At 34.7% G+C, this 22,336-nt stretch overlaps 1 protein-coding gene across 3 annotated transcripts in view; it reads left to right on the top strand.

Moving 5' to 3' along the window:
• The window catches only part of HMCN1 (hemicentin 1), a 467,939-nt gene that overhangs the window by 371,455 nt on the left and 74,148 nt on the right, over nt 1-22,336 (top strand). For all 3 annotated transcript variants that reach the window (XM_087858481.1, XM_045811326.2, XM_087858478.1), the window contains exons 64-71: nt 1,931-2,090; nt 4,131-4,255; nt 4,481-4,664; nt 5,273-5,370; nt 6,308-6,586; nt 12,730-12,926; nt 16,471-16,552; nt 17,917-18,053. In XM_087858481.1, the coding sequence (XP_087714607.1) occupies nt 1,931-2,090; nt 4,131-4,255; nt 4,481-4,664; nt 5,273-5,370; nt 6,308-6,586; nt 12,730-12,926; nt 16,471-16,552; nt 17,917-18,053 (1,262 nt within the window). The remainder of the gene's footprint in view (nt 1-1,930; nt 2,091-4,130; nt 4,256-4,480; nt 4,665-5,272; nt 5,371-6,307; nt 6,587-12,729; nt 12,927-16,470; nt 16,553-17,916; nt 18,054-22,336) is intronic.

Below are 22,336 nucleotides of genomic sequence, written 5' to 3' on the forward strand. Positions count from 1 at the left end.
ACCTTTAGATACACAAAAATATTGTCAATTTTCTGTCCTACATTTATCAGTAGATTTGTATTTTCATGAAAATGGTCATAACTGTGGAAAAAAGAATAATAGAAATTTCATAATCTCTTTTTTTCATGTTTACTGAAATGATTACTTTCCAATAGTATATATTCTATTGAATTACTTATTTGTTTTAATCTGATATAATTTATTTTGAGTTAAGCCTATAGATCTGTTCACCTTTATTTAGGTAAGTAAGATTTAACTCATGAAGAGATTAGTGTGTTCTAACAAGTTAGGGATTAGGTAAATTTCAAGTAAGCATGAATCTTATACTATTTTGGGGTAAGAATAAGGAGCATTATTTCATCCAACACTTAATTAACACCTACTGTGTTCAGCATAATATTGAGCACTGGAGGGAGAACTTGCTTACTTTTAATTTTCAGTAAACCTCTGATTATTACTTTTTGCCTAATGTTCAAGTTGAAATGGAACTTGAAACTAAGTTGAATGCTAGTTTTTTTCTAAGTTTATTACAGGTACTATGAAAAGAATTTCACATAAATTATAGAAGTAACTGAATATTTATTATCTACCTGTTTCGGACTCTGCTAAAGCTAACTTCAAAAATATTAATTTTTTTAGTTTTATTGAGATATAATTGACATATAACATTGTATAAGTTTAAGGTGCACAATATAATGATTTGATAATGTATATATTGCAAAATAAGATTAAAATCCATCACCTAAAAATTAAAATTAAAGAAAAATTGAAATAAGTTTATGAGTATTGGTGGTTTCTCTGATTAGTGATGCTTTGAGATTTCAAAAGCAAAAAGAGAAAAATAAATATTCAGAGATTCAGCATCAGAAATTATGGTTAATTTTGTTTAATGCATTAATAAATTATAAGTACTAATCATGAAGAATGTGGTATGACCAAACATTTTACCAGACTGTATATGTTATCATGCCACAGGACTAGAAATATGTGTATAGGGCCTAGTCCAGTACTTGTCATATATTAGATACTCATTACATTTCTCATGAAAACTCTCATTGATTCAACTAATTTAGTAACTCTAAATTCGGCAAATTTGGTACAATTATTATTGTCTTCTGGATGACTAAAATGAGATTTTTAGAGGCTATAAAGTGATGTGCTGGTAAATATTTAACAACTGATTGCAGACAAAAAGGTCCTGACTTGTAGCCAATCATCTGCCAGTTTCTATGGTATAAATATTCCCACTGTGTCCCACTTCAAGCTCCCAACATGATGTCAGTGAACATGGAGAGGAGGGAAGATGTGTAAAATTGGCTCTTGTGAGCTGGTGTGAGCTACCTTCCAGCACATTACCATAATTATTTAGAAGAGGAATTCAAATGTGTTTCTGCTTGAAACCATTGTCAATATTTTCATTATACATTATCTCTCAATCAAATAATTAAAGTGAAAAGCAAAGATGGCCAGAAAGAGTATAGAAATGATTGGATCTTGAAACATACGCTAAGCATATCCATTGTTCAGAATAAATAATTTTTAAATTGCATTATGAAGAGAATAACAACCAACTTAGATACTTTTCTCAGACATTGATGCCAAGATTTTGTAAAACATTCTCCTGAACTATACTGAGGATTTAATCTAAAAGTGATTCATTTGGCCAGGAAGTACACCCATGAGATAGATTTGTCACCAGCCCATATGACTAAATAATTGTATCAACTTACAAATATAAGAAGAATATTGAAATGATTCCTCGACCTAGTCCTCATTTAAAAGTAATTTATGAGTATAATAATGGTTGGATGTTGAACCACAATCTAGGAAAGATATGAAAAAATGGCATATTGTTCTATGATTCTGTTGTATTTGTTAGAATTTATAACCTTGTGCCTCGTTAATGAAAATCTTAATCATTTCCCCAAAGTTCCTCCAAGTATTGCTGGTGCTGAAATTCCAAGTGAAGTCAGCGTTCTTCAGGGGGAAAACGTTGAGCTGGCCTGCAATGCAAATGGCATTCCCACCCCACTTATTCAATGGCTTAGAGATGGAAAGCCCATAAATAGCAGTGAAACAGAAAGAATCCGGTATGTTTTAAAAGAATCTTTGCATCATTCATTGTAAGGTATTCTATAATGCTTTATGCTTCAAATTTCACATGAAAAATACCAAATTCAGTCTCATGGGACCTTGGCTATCATTGTATTCAGAAAGAAAAAATAAAAATTTAAAGAGCTGGACACAGAAATTCTCCTTTGAGAATTTGCTCAAAAGTGTGTGTGTGTGTGTGTGTGTGTGTGTGTGTGTGTGTGTGTGTACAGGTTTTCCGTATCCATCAACATCAATGAGTGAATGAGTGCTTGGCTCATTTTGAAAAAAAGACAGTATCATCATAACCTAGTTCATTCCTTGTAGTGATTTGTCCAAATCCCATTTTCCGCTGATACTTGTTAACCATACAACAAACTGCGTAGAGATGGAATAACAATATGGTAAGGGCTTCCTGCTACTTTCAACAATAAATGCTTTAGAAAAACAATCCAGAGTTCTACTCTCTACTAGATTACTTCATCACAAAGCCCCATTGTACACAAATATCAGAGTAATTACAATTATTTGAAGAACCATGAATGCATGAGTAAGCATTAATTAAATGTATTGTAAGCCTTATCATTTTAAACCAGTATTTTAAATTTAGGGTTTAGACTGAATTTTTCTAGTTTTCTAGTCAATGAATTGAATATATATAATTTAAAGAAAGATAAGTAAACGTTATTTTCTTTGAAGTCATTTTATGTTAAAATTTAGATATTTGTTCCCGTTAGAAGATTGGGTAAATTGCCAAATAATATTTTAGAGATATGTTTTAAGTTTTATTTCTTTGGTGTGGACATATCTCAATAGTTAACAAATATTTAATTATTTTTTATTAAGTCAGCTGGTATCAACATTGCAAGCCAAGTACTAGATAGGTGGTGGGACCTAAAGATCTTATATGATAATACTTATACCTAGGAATTTGTGATCTGTCACTTTCCCTTACAATAAGATCCCAGATGCACTTATATCTAACTTACTGATTATTTGTTCACAGCTCTACAAAATGTATAGGGTTTGCAAACAGAATAATTTGCCAATCAAAGTATTTTTCAGTGTCAACTTATTACTGTCCTTTGGTTCTGGCAACCTTCTTTTTTGTTTATTCATATGACTAAACCAATGGAATTTTAAAATTCATATTTTGAAAATGAAAAAATACTGTAGGCTCATAATAATATTGTAACTTCCTTTTTTTGGTAATTTTCAATAATTATATTTAATAATATGATATGGTAGAAGTGGAATATTTACTTTTGACATTGGAAGATTCTAATAAAATCACTGTTGTAAGAATAACTGTAGAAAACCATTTAATCTCTTTTTAAAACATAGAAAATTTGATAATTAATGGCTTCTGAAGGGAATCAATAATGTAATAATCTTAACTTTTAAAATATCTTTGATCATCTAACTGTGTAGTTATTTACTATTATGTAATTCGAGGGAAAAGCTCTAGCAATTTGTGGAAAAATTTTTGCAAAATATACCTGTACATAATAGTGAGTTGTCACAGTTTAAATAAGTTATCGTATTCTCATTAAAAATATTGCTAAGTCATTTATAGTTAGTTTTTTAAGATATAATTTCTTTTAGTTTTTCATTATAACGTTCTTCAAATTTTATACCGGAATTTTAAAATAGTTTTCATTTAATCCAAACCTTATATGGTAACTAAGGAAAAAGTATTCTAACTTTGAGAAAAACATGTCTTTGATTTGGAGAGGGAAGTTCCCAATCTGATTTCATTTCCGGTTTCTCTCATAAGGAAGTGGTGGGTATAAGACATGAATTTTATCTGGTTCTGTAGAATTTTAGTTGATTGCCTGAAATCTCCATCAGTTTTAGTAGCTCTGACTTTAACAGACTTCCATGTACTTCATGAAAAAGATATGAACCATTATATATCTAAGATGGAGGTGCATTTTACGGTGGTATTTCTTTAAAGAACCCAATAACCCGGAGTGAGCTTTCCAGCTCTTGGCTTCACAAGAATCATCTCAGTGCCTTTACTATGGTGTTTCCTATAGGGTGACTGCAGATGGCAGTACATTAAACATTTATGGAGCTCTCCCATCTAACGTGGGGAAATACACATGCATCGCTACTAACCCTGCTGGAGAAGAAGACCGAATTTTTAACTTGAATGTCTATGGTAAATATGACATTTCACTCTCTTTTGACTCTGCTCCCTTGGGAATCTATCAGTAGAAATGAAGGTCCAGCAGTAGGTGTCTGAAGCATCTAGTTTTAAAATCTGATGTCACTGCCATTTGCTTTTGGGATAAAAAGCAGCAGTATGGGCAACTGTAGTTGAAATGATTTGAACTAGTATTGCACACCCACCCCTTATCTCTCTCTCATTTTCTGCATGACATAGTTCCACCTGCAATTAAGGGTAATAAAGAAGAAGCAGAGAAACTAATGGCTTTGGTGGATACTTCAATAAACATTGAATGCAGAGCCACAGGGACACCTCCACCACAGATAAACTGGCTAAAGAATGGACTTCCTCTGCCTCTCTCCTCCCATATCCGGTTGCTATCAGGAGGGCAGGTTGTCAGGTCAGCTTTTACCTTGTCTGATTTGCTAGACGGATAAAGTCACTGTGATTATAGGCTCTAACTTTATCTAGACGGTGTTTAAGAAATGTTTTTTCCAAAATTTTTACTATTGTTTGTTTATTTTTCCCTTTCAGTATCTTTTTAGAAGAAGGAGGATACAATTATAAAACTGAAATGGTTTTTTAAATTCTTATTTAAATGCTCATGTTTTAGTAAATTTGTATAAAATAGGTCTTTCATAGACAGACATATCTATCGATAGTGTATGTATTTCCAAGAACTATTTTAGAGAAAACTTTCTGTGGCAAAATAATAGGAAGATGCGTACTGCAATCATGTGATTTTCATGTTAGCATCATTCTTTATTAATGTATATTAGAAAAATATTCACTCTTAAATTACATTATATTTTTAATGGCTTACTGTCAGTGCCTAATCAATTTGTAGAACAAATTGCATTTGAGGCATCTGTATTTTGTGGTGGATTGTTATAAGCTTCATAACTAACATTTCCCAACATTAGTCATCTGTGTATAAATCAGAAATATTTTCTTTGTGTATGTTGAATGGGATTAAATTATGAATTATTGGGTCAAATTGTTTTTCAGGATTGTGAGAGCTCAGGTGTCTGATGTTGCCGTGTACACGTGTGTGGCCTCCAACAGAGCTGGGGTGGATAATAAACGTTATAGTCTTCGAGTTTTTGGTATGTCCGAGATGACTCTAGTACTGAACTTTACAATATTAAGCAACAGGCTTATAGTTAGATATTGACATATCAGAAAGAATTGGTAAAATAGGATCTTGCTAACTAGGAAAGAATGCCTTTTCTCCCAAGGGGTCCATATATATTGAAACATACAGTCTTTTTGTCAAAATACTCTTCTAACCTGAAATTTTGCCTTAAGTCAAATCTACATTTTTAAAAATAGCATCTCAATCCAGACACAAGGACCAGTCTTTTCATACAAAGAGAAAGTTCAGTCTGTTTTCTAATAGTATTAGTGGCTCATTTTGAGTATTTAAAATATGAATGAATATGTGCAGATATGTCTCCATGTGTATGTGTGTGCGTAGACAGAGAGAGAACTGAAAACATTCCATTTCTGAAATATTAAGGTTTACTGGTTCAAATTTCTAGATTCCAAGAACATCTCAGAACAGCTAAGTAACTATTTACTATAGCCTACAAATTAATTTTGTTGGATTGTATATAAGCTTACTCTAGAAACTAATATTATTTTATTTATTCCACATACAGCAGTTGAAAATATACTTCTGAAACTATAATATATATTGTAACAAATTAAAGAGGCAAACCTAAGAAGTGAAAAAATGGCTAAAACTTAAACCACATTTAAATTTTGTGTGTTCAACAAGAAAACAAGCCGGAGGTTTCATTGCTAATATTTTGGAAGGTTAATAATAAGTGTATTTAATACCTGTTTTTATAATAGTTAGCAATTATTTATATGCTATCTTAAAGTCTATATTTTAATAGATCATAGAAACACTAACATAATATAATAAAAAATATTATTATTAAAAAAAAGAAACAATATAGAACTAACTGAGCCATTAAAAAATATTTTTTATCTAAGTTGGTCTCAAATTATAATAGACCTGTTTTGTTTTCTGCATAGTGCCACCCAATCTGGACAATGCAATGGGAACAGAGGAGATCACAATAGTCAAGGGTAGTTCTACCTCCATGACATGCTTTACAGATGGAACCCCAACTCCCAGGATGTCCTGGCTTAGAGATGGCCAGCCTCTGGGTCCTAATACCCGTCTGACAATAAGCTCTCAAGGAATGGTTCTTCAGCTCAACGAAGCAGAGACTGAAGATTCGGGGAGGTACATCTGCATTGCCTCAAATGAAGCTGGAGAAGTCAGCAAACACTTTATCCTGAAGGTCCTGGGTATGTAAACATTCAGTAATTTGGAAATAAGTAACAACAAAGATTTAGTAAATAAGTGTAATTCTTAGAGTCACTTGCTATGGGGACAAAATTTGTAAAAACTTCATTGTATTTCATATTTTTGTTTTGTAATTTACCTACATTTACTCTTACCTGAAGCATGTTAAATTTAAATTATTTTGTTCCTTATCTGTCTAAAAGACGAAAACTCCTACTTATAAAATTTTAACAAAATCATACAAACAATTGATAAGTAGATTTTTAAGTTTTTTCAAGAATTAAAGCTCTTGATAAATACCAATTTAATGGAAAAGCATATTTATACTATTTTATGTTATTTCAGTCTTTTCAAATGATCCAATCTAATAGTTTTAATAGTCATTTCAAATAGTCTAGTTCCATTTACTCTTGTGTGCATTAAAGCAAATATTTGAAATGTGTATTACAATGTTCTACATGCAAACAAGTGATATAAACAGAAAACAAAATTAGAGATACAAAATAAAGAGAAGTCAAAAATTTTGACTTTGGTAGAGAAATGAAGATGAATGAGATGAACTATTTCCATAATTAATTATTTTGGGGGTGTTCGGTTTGTTTTTCCACTACAATATAGGTAAAATCTCAGGCTCCTCACAGAACAAAATATACTTCACAAGGAACAGAAAGAATAATTTTGGCATGATGCTAGTGTATGTATTCAGAATGCCCTGTAGTCTTTCTTATAGTACCTATACCAATTTAATCATTTGTGTACCTTTAAAAGTCTGCTTCACCCTTAGCTAAGCTCTGTGATGGGCAGTACCCACCTTACCTATTTCTATATTCCCAGGATTTAGCATGGCATTTGACATGTGATATTTATTCATTGGATTAAACTGAATGGAATTAGATGCTTGCTAGCTGGGTTGAAGGAAGTTTTAACTGGAGAAGGAGGCAGAATGCTATCTAAATAAACAAAGAAGAGACTGTGGTATAGATGAGTGTTCCTTAGAATGAAGGGTAGTAGTGGAGGAGGTACTCCAGGGTATTTAGAGACAAAAGACAGAGGAGTGTGTTGATAAGGAAGGCTAAAATAACAAATTCCTGTACACCAATTCACAGAGTATCAGGAATAACAGGAGATGACATAAATGTGCTCTTGTACATTATTCACATATGAAGTATTAACTATTGACTATACGTTATGGGCCAGGCATGTTTCCAGTCATCATGTCACAAATAATTGCTCTACACCTACTATGTATGTAACATATGGCCTGGTCCAACATGTGGCGGTGGGAAAGGGAGAAAGCATGCTCCTCTAGAAATTCCGAGAACCAAGCAGCAGAATCTCATCCCAGGGCATTTCTGGATATAGAAAACTGAGCAAGATCTTCTCCCATTCCATGGGCTGCCTCTTAGTTTTTTTGACTGTTTCCTTGGCTGTGCAGAAGCTTTTTATCTTGATGAAGTCCCACAAGTTCATTTTTTTCTTTTGTTTCTCTTGCCTTTGGAGATGTGTCATGAAAAAAGTTGCTGTGGCCGATATCAAAGAGGTTGCAGCCTATGTTCTCCTCTATGATTTTGATGGATTCCTGTCTCACATCGAGGTCTTTCATCCATTTGGAATTTATCTTTGTGTATGGTGTGAGAGAGTGGTCAAGTTTCATTCTTCTGCATATAGCTGTCCAATTTTCCCAGCACCATTTATTGAAGAGATATTTGCAAATGACACTACAGATAAAAGATTAGTATCCAAGATCTACAAAGAACTTCTCAAACTCAATACATGGGAAACAAATAATCAAATCAAAAAATGGGCAGAAGATATGAACAGACACTTTTCCAATGAAGACATACAAATGGCTAACAGACACATGAAAAAATGTTCAAAATCATTAGCCATCAGGGAAATTCAAATCAAAACCACATTGAGATACCACCTTACGCCAGTTAGAATGGCAAAAATTGACAAGGCAGGAAACAACAAATGTTGGAGAGGATGTGGAGAAAGGGGATCCCTCTTACACTGTTGGTGGGAATGCAAGTTGGTATAGCCACTTTGGAAAACAGTGTGGAGGTCCCTTAAAAAGTTAAAAATTAGTTACCCTATGATCCAGCAATTGCACTACTGGGTATTTACCCAAAGATACAGACGTAGTGAAGAGAAGGGCCATATGCACCCCAATGTTCATAGCAGCATTGTCCACAATAGCTAAATTGTGGAGGGAGCCGAGATGCCCTTCAACAGATGACTAGATTAAGAAGATGTGGTCCATATATATAATGGAATATTACTCAGCCATCAAAAAGAACAATTTCACAACATTTGCAGCAACATGGATGGGACTGGAGGAGATTATGCTAAGCGAAATAAGTCAAGCAGAGAAAGACAATTATATGGTTCACTCATTTATGGAACCTGAAAAGTAGGAAGATCGATAGGAGAAGGAAGGGAAGAATGAAGGGGGAGTACACAGAAGGGGGAATGAAACATGAGAGACTGTGGACTCTGGGAAACAAACTGAGGGCTTCAGAGGGGAGAGGGGTGGGAGATTGGGATAGGCCAGTGATGGGTATTAAGGAGGGCATGTATTGCATGGTGCACTGGGTATAATATGCAAGTAATAAATCATGGAACATTACACATTACATCAAAAACTAGGGATGTACTGTATGGTGACTAAAAAACATAATAAAAATTATTATAAAAAATAAAAAATAAATAAAACATTTACTGTTTAAAAAAAAGAAAGAAAACTGAGCAAGAAAATAACAACGATATTGCTAGCATCGTGTACAAAGGACAACCTTCCTAGGTACAGGGTTTATAAGGATAATATTTTCTTAAAACAGATTTGAAAACTGTCTCAGCAGAAAAATGAGAAAATTCAGCATTCTGGCATCTGTTGAAAGCTAATTCCATTAAAACCTGAAAAAGTCTTCACTTGGATCAATGCAACACTCCAAATGAGAAAGTAACCGTCCTAACCTGGGGAACTGCTATTCTTAGCTTAATGCTATCCACATGGTGGAAGGTGTCATGATATGTTAGTGATTCTGAAAAGTCCAGCATAACTCGAATATTGAAAACAAGGAAAAAGCTCATACAAATAAAGCTAAGGGGTTTCGACAGGGTCCAGGCTATGAAGAGCTTTATTATCCACGTTAAAAATTTGGTTTTTATCCTAGAACACTGGGAAACCATTGAAAGTTCTAATAAGTGGAGTGCCATGAGTAGAACTACAGTTTGAAAAAACCACTGTGACTGCAAAGTGGAGATCTACTTGGAGAAGGACAAGAGTAGATTCTGAGAGACCCGTGTATTATTAGGAGTTGTATTTGGCCGTGAATAGCAGAGTCTAAGTCTGGCAGCTTGAGCAAATAACTTTTGTTTTTCTTGCTGAGTGAGGTGTCTGGATGTAGGCAGTAGTTACGCTGGTGAACCAATTCAGATATTTACAGTTCTCTTGGCCTTTACATCATGGTTGGTCAGTGATCATGCATTGTCTGGTCACTCCCCGCATCACTTGATGCAACAAAAGAGCAGGAAAGAGAGGAAAGGTGAAGAGTTGCCCCTCTAGGGACTTTCTTAGAATCCCTACAAAACCACTTCCATTTACATCTGATTGATCAGAATCTCCACACACCCTTCCATCTACCATCTACTACAGAGGCTAGGAAATGGAGTTTTTAGTACACGGACAGCCCTAACAAAATTGGGGTCTGTTAATGTGAAAGAAACAAATAGATAATATTGGGTGGGTACCTAAAGGCAGGAAACAGGTGATGTTAGTCCAAGTAAATAGTAGTGTAGCTCAGATTAGTAATGGAAGTAAGAGGAAAAATGTATTTAGAAATAATGGCAGGTAGAAGTATTAGGACTTACTTGAGGATTTGGATATAGAAGAGTGATGAAGAAGATATCAAGGGTGGCTCCGAGTTTCTGGCTTATATGACTGAATGATTGGTAGACCCATCACATAAATGCAGGAAATGATGGAAAAGGACCAGGTTTTGAGGAATAAGGTAACAGGTTCTGTCTGAATACATGTTGAAATTGAAGTAGTGTCCAAATAGTCCACTGGAGAAGTTTATCTGATAATTGGATTTGTGGATCTCAAGCTCAGAAAAGAGATATAAGCTAAAAACGTAAGTTCTGGAGTCATCGTGGTAGGTGCATCTCCTACTCTGTCCAAAGTATAAGACATGTGGACAAGACACAGAATAAAATAGTTCTTAGTCACTTAGCAACTATCTGTTAAGGTCTGTTGACTGGGAGTTTGAATCAGGTGGGAACATGCTGTTTCTATTATTGCTGATGTTGTTTAAATCTAGCGACTATACGCTTTGAGGATAAAGGTCGTGCCTAATTAATCTTTGTATCCATAGTGACTAAAACATGGTAAATAACCAATAAATAAAGGGAATCAAATGGAGAATCAGATAAGTACTTTTGAGTGATACAAGCAACATGCTTTGGAAATTAAAAGGGAGAGAAATTTTATTGTTGGTGTTGAGAGAATCAAAAGATTTACAGTTTTTACAAATGAGTTTAATGATATTAATGTGACCTTGATAGTATTTGAACATGCTCAGTTAGGGGATGGGACTATTGGAAGATTTAACAGTAGAAGGAATGGCATTAGTAAAGTTACAGAGCAAGAAAAGACTGTACTTGTTGAGGTAAAGAAGTAGTCTAATTTGAAGCCTACGTTACATGTAAGTATTTTAAAAGTACATAATGTTATAAATATAAAAACCTTTTACAAAACTTTGGAAGCCATGATGAAGAGTTTTTGTTTAATTCAGTAAGCAACACGGAAACACTGAAATCCTTTTAGCAAGAAATCTTGGATCATTCGAAAATGCACTTAAAAATGGGTTTTGACAGCAGTATGTAAGATGAATGAAAGTAAAAAAGAGGTCATGTGGGTCAGTGGTTAAGAAACTCTGAGTTCTTAATTGTAATCTGAAAAGGAGTATAGATTTAATATATTGTCTTTCTCCAGAAAAGAAAACAAGGACCGTAGGTGGAAATTTTTTTTCTTTTTAATAAGCAGGTTTTAATAAAAAATACCAACAGCTATAGTAGACATTGTAGTAGGAATAACTTTTTTAAAAACCTTTAATTATAAAATAAAACATATTCAGAAACAGAAACGAAATGTGTAGTTTATAGAATATCTCACCGAATCCTCACAATGATCCCATTAGTTAATTCTTATTCTTATTTTAGAGGTTTGCCCAAATCCACTAAGCTAATGATTTTTGGAGCCAGGATTCAAACTTGGACTTTTTGCCACCAGATACTCTGCTGTGAACCTCTCTTCTAAATTATGTGCCTGATTTAAAAAAAAAAAAAAAAAAAAAAAAAGTCTAATCCTTGGAGCTGTCCAACAGCTATTTTGGCTGCCTTGTGAAATAGTAAGCTGAAAATGTTCATAGAAAACTTGAATGATCATGGTATGAAAAGACTGTTTTAAAGGGATTCCTAAACTTGAGAATAGTTGGGACGAAGGAACCATGGTGTTTCTTCCAAGTGTTTAGATTCTTTAACATCCTCCTGAGAAAGGTAATTTAGAAATATAAATAACAAAAAAGGAAATTATTTCTGCCCAGACATAACAAATGTGTTTTATGCAGAAATAGTCTCCAAATATAACTGTTTTTTCTTCTGCTTAGTCACTGTTTCCTCTTAAAGTTCTGCATGGAAAAGATGATAGCAGAATTCCACAGCATTTGCTTGGAGCTTTTGTAGAAACAATAGATATTCAGAAGGTACAAAAACACACTACTCTCTGGAAGTACCTCTCTTTAAAAAATGGTACAAGATGAGTTTAGTTTTTATTGTTCTTCAATCTTTGCAATTAGGTGAGACTGCTCTAATGATCTGAATCCCAGTTGCCAAGCTATAGTTGCCTTGCACTGGGTTGCCATTTACTTCATGATCTCTGATAGACATGAGCCATCCCTTTTAAAATAGTGCCAGTGACAAATGGCAGTAATATCTAGGAAGGATCATTTTGGTATCTATGTTTCAACCAATTTGTATTACACGAACATAAATTTGAGATGAATTTTCTTTTAAACTTTTTCTAATCAGCAGTATTTTATCAAACGGCAAGTTTATTTTGTTGTTTTTAATTCCCTTTATATAGAACCACCTCATATCAATGGATCAGAAGAACCTGTAGAGATATCAGTGATTGTTAATAATCCACTTGAACTTACCTGCTTTGCTTCTGGAATCCCAACTCCTAAAATTACCTGGATGAAGGATGGGCGGCCCCTCCCACAGACAGATCAGGTACAAACTCTTGGAGGTGGAGAGGTTCTTCGAATATCTAGTGCTCAGGTAAGTGTCAAAGTCAAAAAATTATTTTATCCTGGCTTGTCCTTCTCACTTGCTAATATAGGCAAAATGGAGAAATTATGTTTTAAATGGATCATAGATCCCTCTCTGTAACCTTAACAAAGGTAGGTTGGCTCTATGGTATGCATGCTTGGATAGACACAGGGAAACATGACTAAAAAGGAGCAGTAGAAGTATCATGTTAAACTCGGAAGAAAGCAAGATACTTTAATTTTTGTAAGTTTTTTCGCAGTGCTGTAAGTGAATATTTCCCGAAGCTCTTAATTTGTGCCAGGTAGCCCTTTACAGAACTAGCAAAAAGCAGTTCAACATATATACATATGAGGCCTCAAAGAGCAATTTTGATTTCCAAAATTAACTTGCAGACATAAAAATCTGAAGAGACACAATTTTTCAAACAATTCAGTAAAATTGACTTCTTTTAGTTTGTGTTTAAGGAAATTAATCAGAAACGTAAATATATTAAAGAAAAGTATGTCTGGGATGCCTTGTTATAACGATATTCTATTTTACTAACAAAGACAAACCTTATATTACAAATATTCTCCATCTGTGCCCTAATACCCTCATCTGTAACTTTGGGATAAAAATAGTAACAATACCTAACTCCTACACTTGAGGATTTAAAAGATCATCTAACATGATATGCTTAGACTAGTGCCACAGACATGTAGTAATGTTAAGTAGAGTTAGAATTGTTTTTCCTGCTGCTATTGTTGTGATAATCAACATCCATTGGAACAAGGAATAACAAATTATTTAATTATATTCTGTGTGCATTTTCACTGAGGAAGGAGGAAGGAAAGGGAACTGGAGAAAGAGAGCTAAGGGCTATGAATTGTCTACTGTGTCAGTCCTGCGTTCAGCTCTGGGCTCTATCACACCGGTGACTCTCAATGACAAGTCTGTGAGGCAGTCTTCATCTCCATTCTACACAATCAGAAACAGGCACAGAGAGATCAAGTACTTGCCTGACAAGTCCTCACCACTGTTCCGTGATAGAGCTGGGTCTTAATCCTACATCTGCTTCAAAAGCCTGTTCAGTGGAACTCAGCACACTCCTTGTTTCCAATATCAAGAAGAACACACCTTCCATTTCCCTTTTTTCTCCCTGTCAAGCATTGCAGTAACTCAGAGAAAACTCGAGTTAAGCTGTCAAACCACTTACCGGATGAAAATCCTTCAATGTTAGAATTTCAACAGATATAATAAAAAAATTATTATTAAAAAAAATAAATGCATCAAATGAATACATTTTACAACTTAAGTTTACACGATGTCATATGTCAATTATATCTCAATTAAAATAAATAATAAATACCTACTCTCTTAGCAAATATCAAGTGTATAATACAAAATTGCTAACTTTTGTCACCATACTTTACATTAGATCTCCAGAACTTATTGACCTTACAAATGGAAATTTGTACCTTCTGTTCGACATGTCTCCATTTCTCCCATCCTAGCCTCCTGTAACCACAATTGTACTCTGTTTCTATGAATTTGTCTTTTTTAGACTCGCAATAAAAAGAAGGAAATTCTGCCAATTACAACTTGAAAAAAAAAAAAAGAATTTCAACAGATAAAAAAGGAACCAAAAGAATTTCGTAATGTAAGGAGACAGGGAACTGTGTGGAATAGAATTATAATTAAAAAGGAATAACGACAAATAAAGCTTAAAAGGAAGATTAAGGCCACGTCATAGTAGGTCTTAAATGGAAACATTGTATAGTTGGGTTTAACAAAGGGAGACAAAGATCCCACCGAGTGTTAGATGGTGACCCACATGAGCTAGCTGTTGTGGAGAATACAAACGTAACACATAAAACATGTCTCAGCCTTTGAGAAGTTTCCAGTTGTCTGGGGGATATAAAACTATACACATGATAAAATTCGGAAAAGAAACAGTAAGAAAACCATTCAAGATATTTTAGAAGTAGAAAATTAAATGTTATCAAGTCCCAAGACTGATCTTGGTTCTTCTGCTCTTCTGTGTTTTCAGAGCATTTTGTACATTATACGTTATATTTCACTTATCTGAACTTTGTCTCTTCGTGTATGTATCTGTGATATAGAGTGATGCCTGACACATACTGGAAGCTTTGCAAATTCCAAACTGTGTGGTAGAGACAGGGGTTTCCTAAAATATCTTCCATCAAATACTAGTTCTGTGAGTTATTCCAATGGGGGAAATTCTGTAACCAAATAGAATTGGAAAACTTTATATACAATACCTTCCTCTCCTTTGTGAGCCATACTGCATGTCAACAATACTGCAAAATACTACTCTAGAGAAATTTGATTAACTGTAACTTTTCTGACACCCTATAAACAGAACATAGTTTAGAAAATATAGCTACAAATGATGACTGTAGACACCCAGAAGGGCACAAATTGTCAGGAAATACTTATTGGAGGAGGCAAGATTTAAGAGTAGACACGAATGACTGTTCAAGTTTGGTTAAGTCAAAACAAGCAGAAAGGACAATATTAATTAGGAATAAAGTGAGTTGATAGAGAAAAATCAAGTTTTAAAGGCTTTAGATATATGATGGGAAATGCAAAAATTATTCTCTAGGCCTTGGCACGTCATTTTAAATTCTTAATTGAAGGCCTATGAGAGTGTCATTCTTCTTAAAGTTGCATTTAAGTATTTTTGCAAACATACTAGTCTTAAATTTTTTTGAAGGAGTTTTTGCAGTCTACCAAAAAGTTTTTCCATAACCTATAAAGTCAGTTTTGAATGTAAGAATTTAAAAATTCACAATATTCTAGGAATGTTCAAGTAGTAAAATAAATGAAAACAGGATTTTTCTGCTTTTCCAAAATACATTTTTCACAGATGTAAGATCATCTGTTTTCCAGAGTATATTTTATGCGTACGTAAGCATGGGCCATGTCTACACAATGTCAAACATATGAAGGAAAACTAACACTTCCAGTGGAAACTATGCACGGGGATTTTAAAGAAATGTTTCTGGTTTTAGTCAGATAATAGTAGATTATGCTGTCAGTCTGACACTATTTACAGCCAGATTGTATAATATAGCTCTTTTGTTTCGCCATGTTTACCAAAGGTACATTCAAAATGTGGTATTAATGTACTTTATTTAAATAACCTGATATTTTATTTTGTTTACTTGATAAATTATATTTCATTTCCTTCAGGAAGATGCCAATTGAAATTTAAAATCTACTATTTAAGTCCATAAGTACTTATTTGTTTAATCATTGTGTGTCTTGTCTGTGACCTCTGGTGCTAAGTCCTATATGTATCTGCCTTTTCCAAGATTATTAAATATACCTAACGTGCAAACATTTTAAGATCAGATATCGAAACCCTCTTAAAACATAGTTTTATAGAGAGCTAATCACAAATGTTGAAACAGTTTATTAAATTTTAATTGTGCTATCTTAATGATATGTTGTTTTGTGTGAGACTTTATATTCATTCAAGTGAATACTTACTCTCATCACAAAAACTGACATGTTAACATTGTGTAATTCACTTATTTGGATTTTGCAGGTGGAAGATACAGGAAGATATACGTGTCTGGCATCCAGTACTGCAGGAGATGATGATAAAGAATATTTAGTGAGAGTGCATGGTAAATTTGGCAAAATGTCCTGCAATCTATCATTACTAACACCTAACTAGAAGCCATAATTTATGGAACAAGGGGCAACTCCATAGCACATCATAAGATATGTTTATGTATAAGGAAATATGTATTTTGCAAATCTGATTCTTGTATTTGGCTTAGTAAGTGCTTTTTGGAAATACTTCAGTGGACTTTTTGACTTACTCATTTTGTTCCTGTACAAATAATTCATAGTTCTTTATTTAAAATCATAAATTATGATAAAGAAGAAAATGTGTCATCCAGTCTCATTACACAAGGGCTTTTTTGCATACAAATGTTTTGTCACAGAAATGTGCCCTACAACGTATAGTATCAAACATGTTTTTCATCTCTTTTAATGATTTGGTGAACATGTTTTCATATCAAAAAATACATTTTTATAACACTTTTTAGTGATGGCCTAGTGTCCCGTTTTATGAATATGCCATCATTTATTTAACCCATTCCCTGTTTTTGGATATTTAAGCTGTTCTTGTATTTTTACCAGTATAAGGAATACTGTTATAGACATCTTTGTGCCTACATATTGGCCTGTTCCCTTAATTCTTTTATTTTGATAAATTTCTATAAGTACACTTGCTTGATTACACATACACATGTACACATTTAAAGCTCTGAAGTTTATTGCCAAATTACCTTCTAGAAAAGTTGGGCCATTTAGACTCAGGTCAGTATGATTTCAACATAGAGATAAGATTTACTCTTTATGGATGGGAACATTTAAAAAACCGAGCAGAAGATACTTATTTCATTGTCTCAGCCTAGATGACTAGGCAGTGCAGATTGTCGGTAATTTAGGTGCCCCCCTCCTCCCAGCAGCCCTACACACAAATTAGACCTACCATTAATTGACATGAAAATTCTGTATATAAAAGTCACATTAAAAGATATATTTCTTAATATTATGAAAGTATATACATTTCTCTATATTATGGTGGAAGAGACCCTGATGTAGTAGTTTGGAAATCTGATGTTCAGAGAAAATTCTTACCAAGTGTGGAACCTGGTTAAGAAATCCTTTCTTTGTGCCTTAGTTTCTTTACTTGGTAAGTGGTAATAATAATGTGATTATATTACTGATCCTGTCATTCATGTGACCATTGGAAGAATTTCATTACTTTATATATGTGAAAGTACAGAGTAAGACTTAAAAAAAAAAAGTCCACTACTGGCAATCATTTGTACTACAAATTCAATGAGTAATGTTTTAAGTTTATGCCTCTTATTTTATATAACAGAAGCAACATTTGTTGAAAACCTAAGATAATTCAGATCATTTTTATATCTTGTTTATTGAAAGCCTCTGCCATGTTTGTTCTCACACCCAGTTCCCCCTAATATTGCTGGCACTGATGAGTCCCAGGATTTCACTGTGTTACGGAACAGACAAGTGACATTGGAATGCAAATCGGATGCAGTGCCCCCACCTGTAATCACTTGGCTTAAAAATGGAGAACGGTTACAGGTAAATCTCGCTAAGTTCCACAAATCCATTTTGAGGGAAAAAAAAAAATCAGCTGTAGGGTCTTGGTAGGTACACAAAACTAAACAACATCAGGCTACTGTTATTCGACATTGAAGGGGTAGGCACAGGGTCTTTTAATCAGCCTTCTTTTCTCAGCCTGTGCTTGGGTAGTTATTAACTAGTTATGGGTCAAAAGACAGGTATTTTGATACAGACACTCTGTAAATTGTTGCAAGTATGTAAATTGTTGCAAGTATGTATCGCCTGTGGATTAAAATTGGATTTGAAACACTCAGCTATTTCTTTACTTGAGAGGGAAGGAATCATCTCAAAAGAACTGACCTCTCCTGCCAAGTGTCGTGGGCAAACCTCTCACTAAATTTTTCTGGAATAAACTGGGACCTGAGGAGGGTCCCCCAGGATCTATGTGATATCCTTGGATACCAGGAATGTAAGACTGGAATCCTTGAAGAACACATTTACTGGCTCTCTAAAGCTTCCCATGCTCATGTGATATCTGTCTGCTGTCACAGAGTGTCACAGCCCAGGATCCTAAATAGCCTTTTAGGGTTGGCTCAGAGCCTTGACCTTGAATGCTCTCATTGTTCTTATTCTAGTAGTTACTTATCCTTTTTTCCCTCCTTTTGTTTTTCCTCATCCTGTTACTGTAACCTACTGTGTTACACTGTGCCTAATTATAAAAGGAGATTAAGTCCCCTAACACCTAAGGCAGAAAGACTTCCACCACCACCAAACCATACCAAAGGACCAAAACCAGACTGGATTCTGAGAGTTACTTACATGCTAAATTATCATGGGTATCACTTAACCTTCCTGTGCCTCAGTTTCTCTATTTATTGTAACCCTACTAACGGTAGGCACTACAATTGCTACTTAGAGTAGTCATGACCCTCAAGGAGCTCACAGACTACTTGAAAAGACATATAAGTAAATCAAAGAGCATGGATATGACTCATATGTCAGAGTGATGTATAGCATTTTCTGAAAACAGAAAAGAAGCAAGTAATCAGACTACAGGGTAAGGAAGAGCTCAGAGGAGCCTCTCGGAAAGGGTGAGTTCAGTTTTAAATGATGGGTGAATACTGGGCAAGAAAGAAGAAGGGGATTCTAATCACAGGTAATGGCATCTACAAAGCCATTACGGGAGAATGAATGTTACTCTTGCAGGAACTGCAAAGTACCTTGGTGTGGCTGAAATAGGCCTTGATTAAAATCCTTTGATGATTCCACATAGATTTCAGGATTCAGGTTAAACTATCCCACTTAGCTCACAAGACCTTTCATGTTCTTACTTTTTCTCCACAGTTTTATCTCCAATGTGTGCATTTCACTCAAAACTATTAGGTGTTCAGGGGTGCCTGGGTGGTGCAGTCGGTTAAACGTCTGTCTCTTGGTTTTGGCTCAGGTCATGATCTCAGAGTCATGGGACTGAGCCCCACGATAGGCTCTGCATTCATTGCGGAGTCTGCTTAAGATTCTCTCTCCCTCTCCCTCCTCCTCTCCCCCTTTTCCTCCCCAACCCCCACTTGCATGCATATGCACTCTCTTTCTCCTAAAAACAAGCAAACAAACAACTATTAGGTGTTCGGATAGAGACTGAGTGAATGTTGATGATGGAGAAGTTTAGGCTAATACCTGCTATGATGTTAGTACTGGGACAGGGTGAGTTCAACAGTTATGAAAAAAGAGAGGAGTTCAGCTTCACGTATTTTGAGTTTGAATTACCATATATTATCCAAGTGGAGAGTCTAAAAAGTATGAAGAAATATGAGTTCCTATTTCATCAAAAACGTCTTTGACTTGGTAGTCCTCCATGGTATGTATGACCAGTTGTTGAAGCCATAGTTTTGTATGAAGTTGAGCAGAAAGCACGCAGTGTAAGATAACCTATAAATGAGAACAGAATGTAAGGCAAAACTAATAATTATAAGGTGAGCAAAGGAAGAAGAAAAGATCAGAACTGAGAAGGAGGACTTGGAGAGACAGAATTAAGTATAGGAGACATCACTAAAAGCCAAGGAAAAGAGAGGAAGTGGTTGGCAGAGTCCGTTAAGATGCAAATTAAGTTGTGTCCATGGTTTTGGCAATACACAGAAGTGATTAAAGATCAGAACAATGGTTCTTCAATAGAGTGATCAAAGGAAAAGATAGATTACAGTTGTTGGGGGAGTTAAGGAAGAAGAGGGAATGGAAATAATTATGGCCTATTTTTGAAATATAGAAGAGATTTTATATGTTTATTTACTGAAAGAAAGACTGAAGATATAGGAGAGAGAAAGAGAAGTTTATAGGATAATGTGTGTTGGACAGAGAAGGAATGGGACCCTGGTCACAGGTGAAGAGATTAGCCTTGGACAAAAGGGCTGACCTTTTTCCACAGAGATAGTTGCATTCACATGTAAGGTGGGAGGAGGAGAGAACTGCAGGCACAGGACTTTGGTTTTCTGCATGGAGTAGGAAGCAACAGCATCAGCTGAGAATGAGATTCTATCTGAAGAAAGAAGTCAGATTTGGAAGAATCACTGGTGCCCAATTGGAAGAGAACCAGAAAATATTGTAGTGAGACTTGATGAGTTCGCAGAACTTACTGATGTTCATGGAACAAAAACATTGAAAGAATCAACTCTGAAATTTTTTATTAGCCTAAAACTCTGCTATACCCATGTAAAAAAATTACAAATATATGCTTTATAAAACTTAACATATATATTTAAGAAATTACTTATTCTCATCAGAGGTAATAAAATTTTTTCACTAATAGCCCCTATAGCAATGAAAGGCCCAGAGAGGGGCACCAGGGTGGCTCCGTAGGTTAAGCATCTGCCTTCAGCTCAGGTCATGATCCCAGGGTCCTGGGATTGAGCCCTGCATTGGGCTCCCTGCTCAGTGGGGAGTCTGCTTCTCCTTCTCCCTCTGCCCCTCCTCCTGCTTTTGTGCTCTCTCTCTCTCAAATAAATAAACAAAATCTTTAAAAAAAAAAAAATAGAAAGGCCTAGAGAAATGGAGCTGAACTGTGTATTTTAGTATGAACAACATTTTTCATTAGAAATATATAGTTGGCCCTTGAACAACATGGAGGTTAGAGGCACTGACCCCCTACACATACAGTCAGAAATCTGTATATAACTTTTGACTCCCCCAGAATTTTTCCAATAATCTGTTGTTGACCTGAAGCCTTACCAATAACATAGTCAATCAACACATATTTTGTGTTATATATCTTATATACTCTATTTTTATAATAAATTATACTAGAGAAAAGAAAATGTTAACAAAATCATAAGGAAGAGAAAATACGTTTATAGTACTGCATTGTATTTTTTGAAAAAAATCCACATGTAAGTGGACCCACACAGTTCAAAAGTCAACCATATATCTATGTGGGACAGAGCCCATATGGCAGAAAAATCTTATTTAGGTTCTCCCTGAAGTAGTTCCTTCTTTGGTTCAACCAGAAAATTTCAGTCTTTGAGGCTACCTGGCACTTTGTAATGATTATGAACCTCATATATCTTAATTTATACAGAACTACTTGTTTACATCGATTTTCCCAATTGGACTTAATAGCAAAGATTAGGTTTCATTGTCTCTATATTTTCATAATTCTTGGTCCTGTGCCTGGGCACAAAATAAATGCTTAACAAATATTTGTAGACTAAAATCATTTATTTACTTTTGGGTTTTTTTTTTTTTTGGCTTTGGTATTATAGGTGAGTATTCTTTTTTTATAATACATTTTATTTTTTAATGTTTTTAATAATAATATTTTTTACTATATTATGTTAGTCACCATACAGTACATCCCCAGTTTTTGATGTAAAGTTCTATGATTCATTACATGCATATAACACCCAGTGCACCATACAATACGTGCCCTCCTTAATACCCATCACCAGCCTATCCCATCCCCCCCAGCCCTCCGTTTGTTTCCCAGAGTCCACAGTCTCTCATGGTTCATTCCCCCTTCTGTTTACCCCCCTTTCTTCTTCCCTTTCTTCTCCTACGGATCTTCCTACTTCTTATGTTCCATAAATGAGTGAAACCATATGATAATTGTCTTTCTCTGCTTGACCTATTTCGCTTAGCATTATCTCCTCCAGTCCTGTCCATGTTGCAGCAAATGTTGTGAAATCATTCTTTTTGATGGCTGAGTAATATTCCATGGTATATATGGACCACATCTTCTTAATCCAGTCATCTGTTGAAGGGCATCTCGGCTCCTTCCACAATTTAGCTATTGTGGACAATGCTGCTATGAACAT

The sequence above is a fragment of the Ursus americanus genome, chromosome 2, assembly GCF_024610735.1.
Source record: "Ursus americanus isolate L20-20 chromosome 2, mUrsAme1.1.p, whole genome shotgun sequence".
Lineage (NCBI taxonomy): Eukaryota > Metazoa > Chordata > Mammalia > Carnivora > Ursidae > Ursus > Ursus americanus.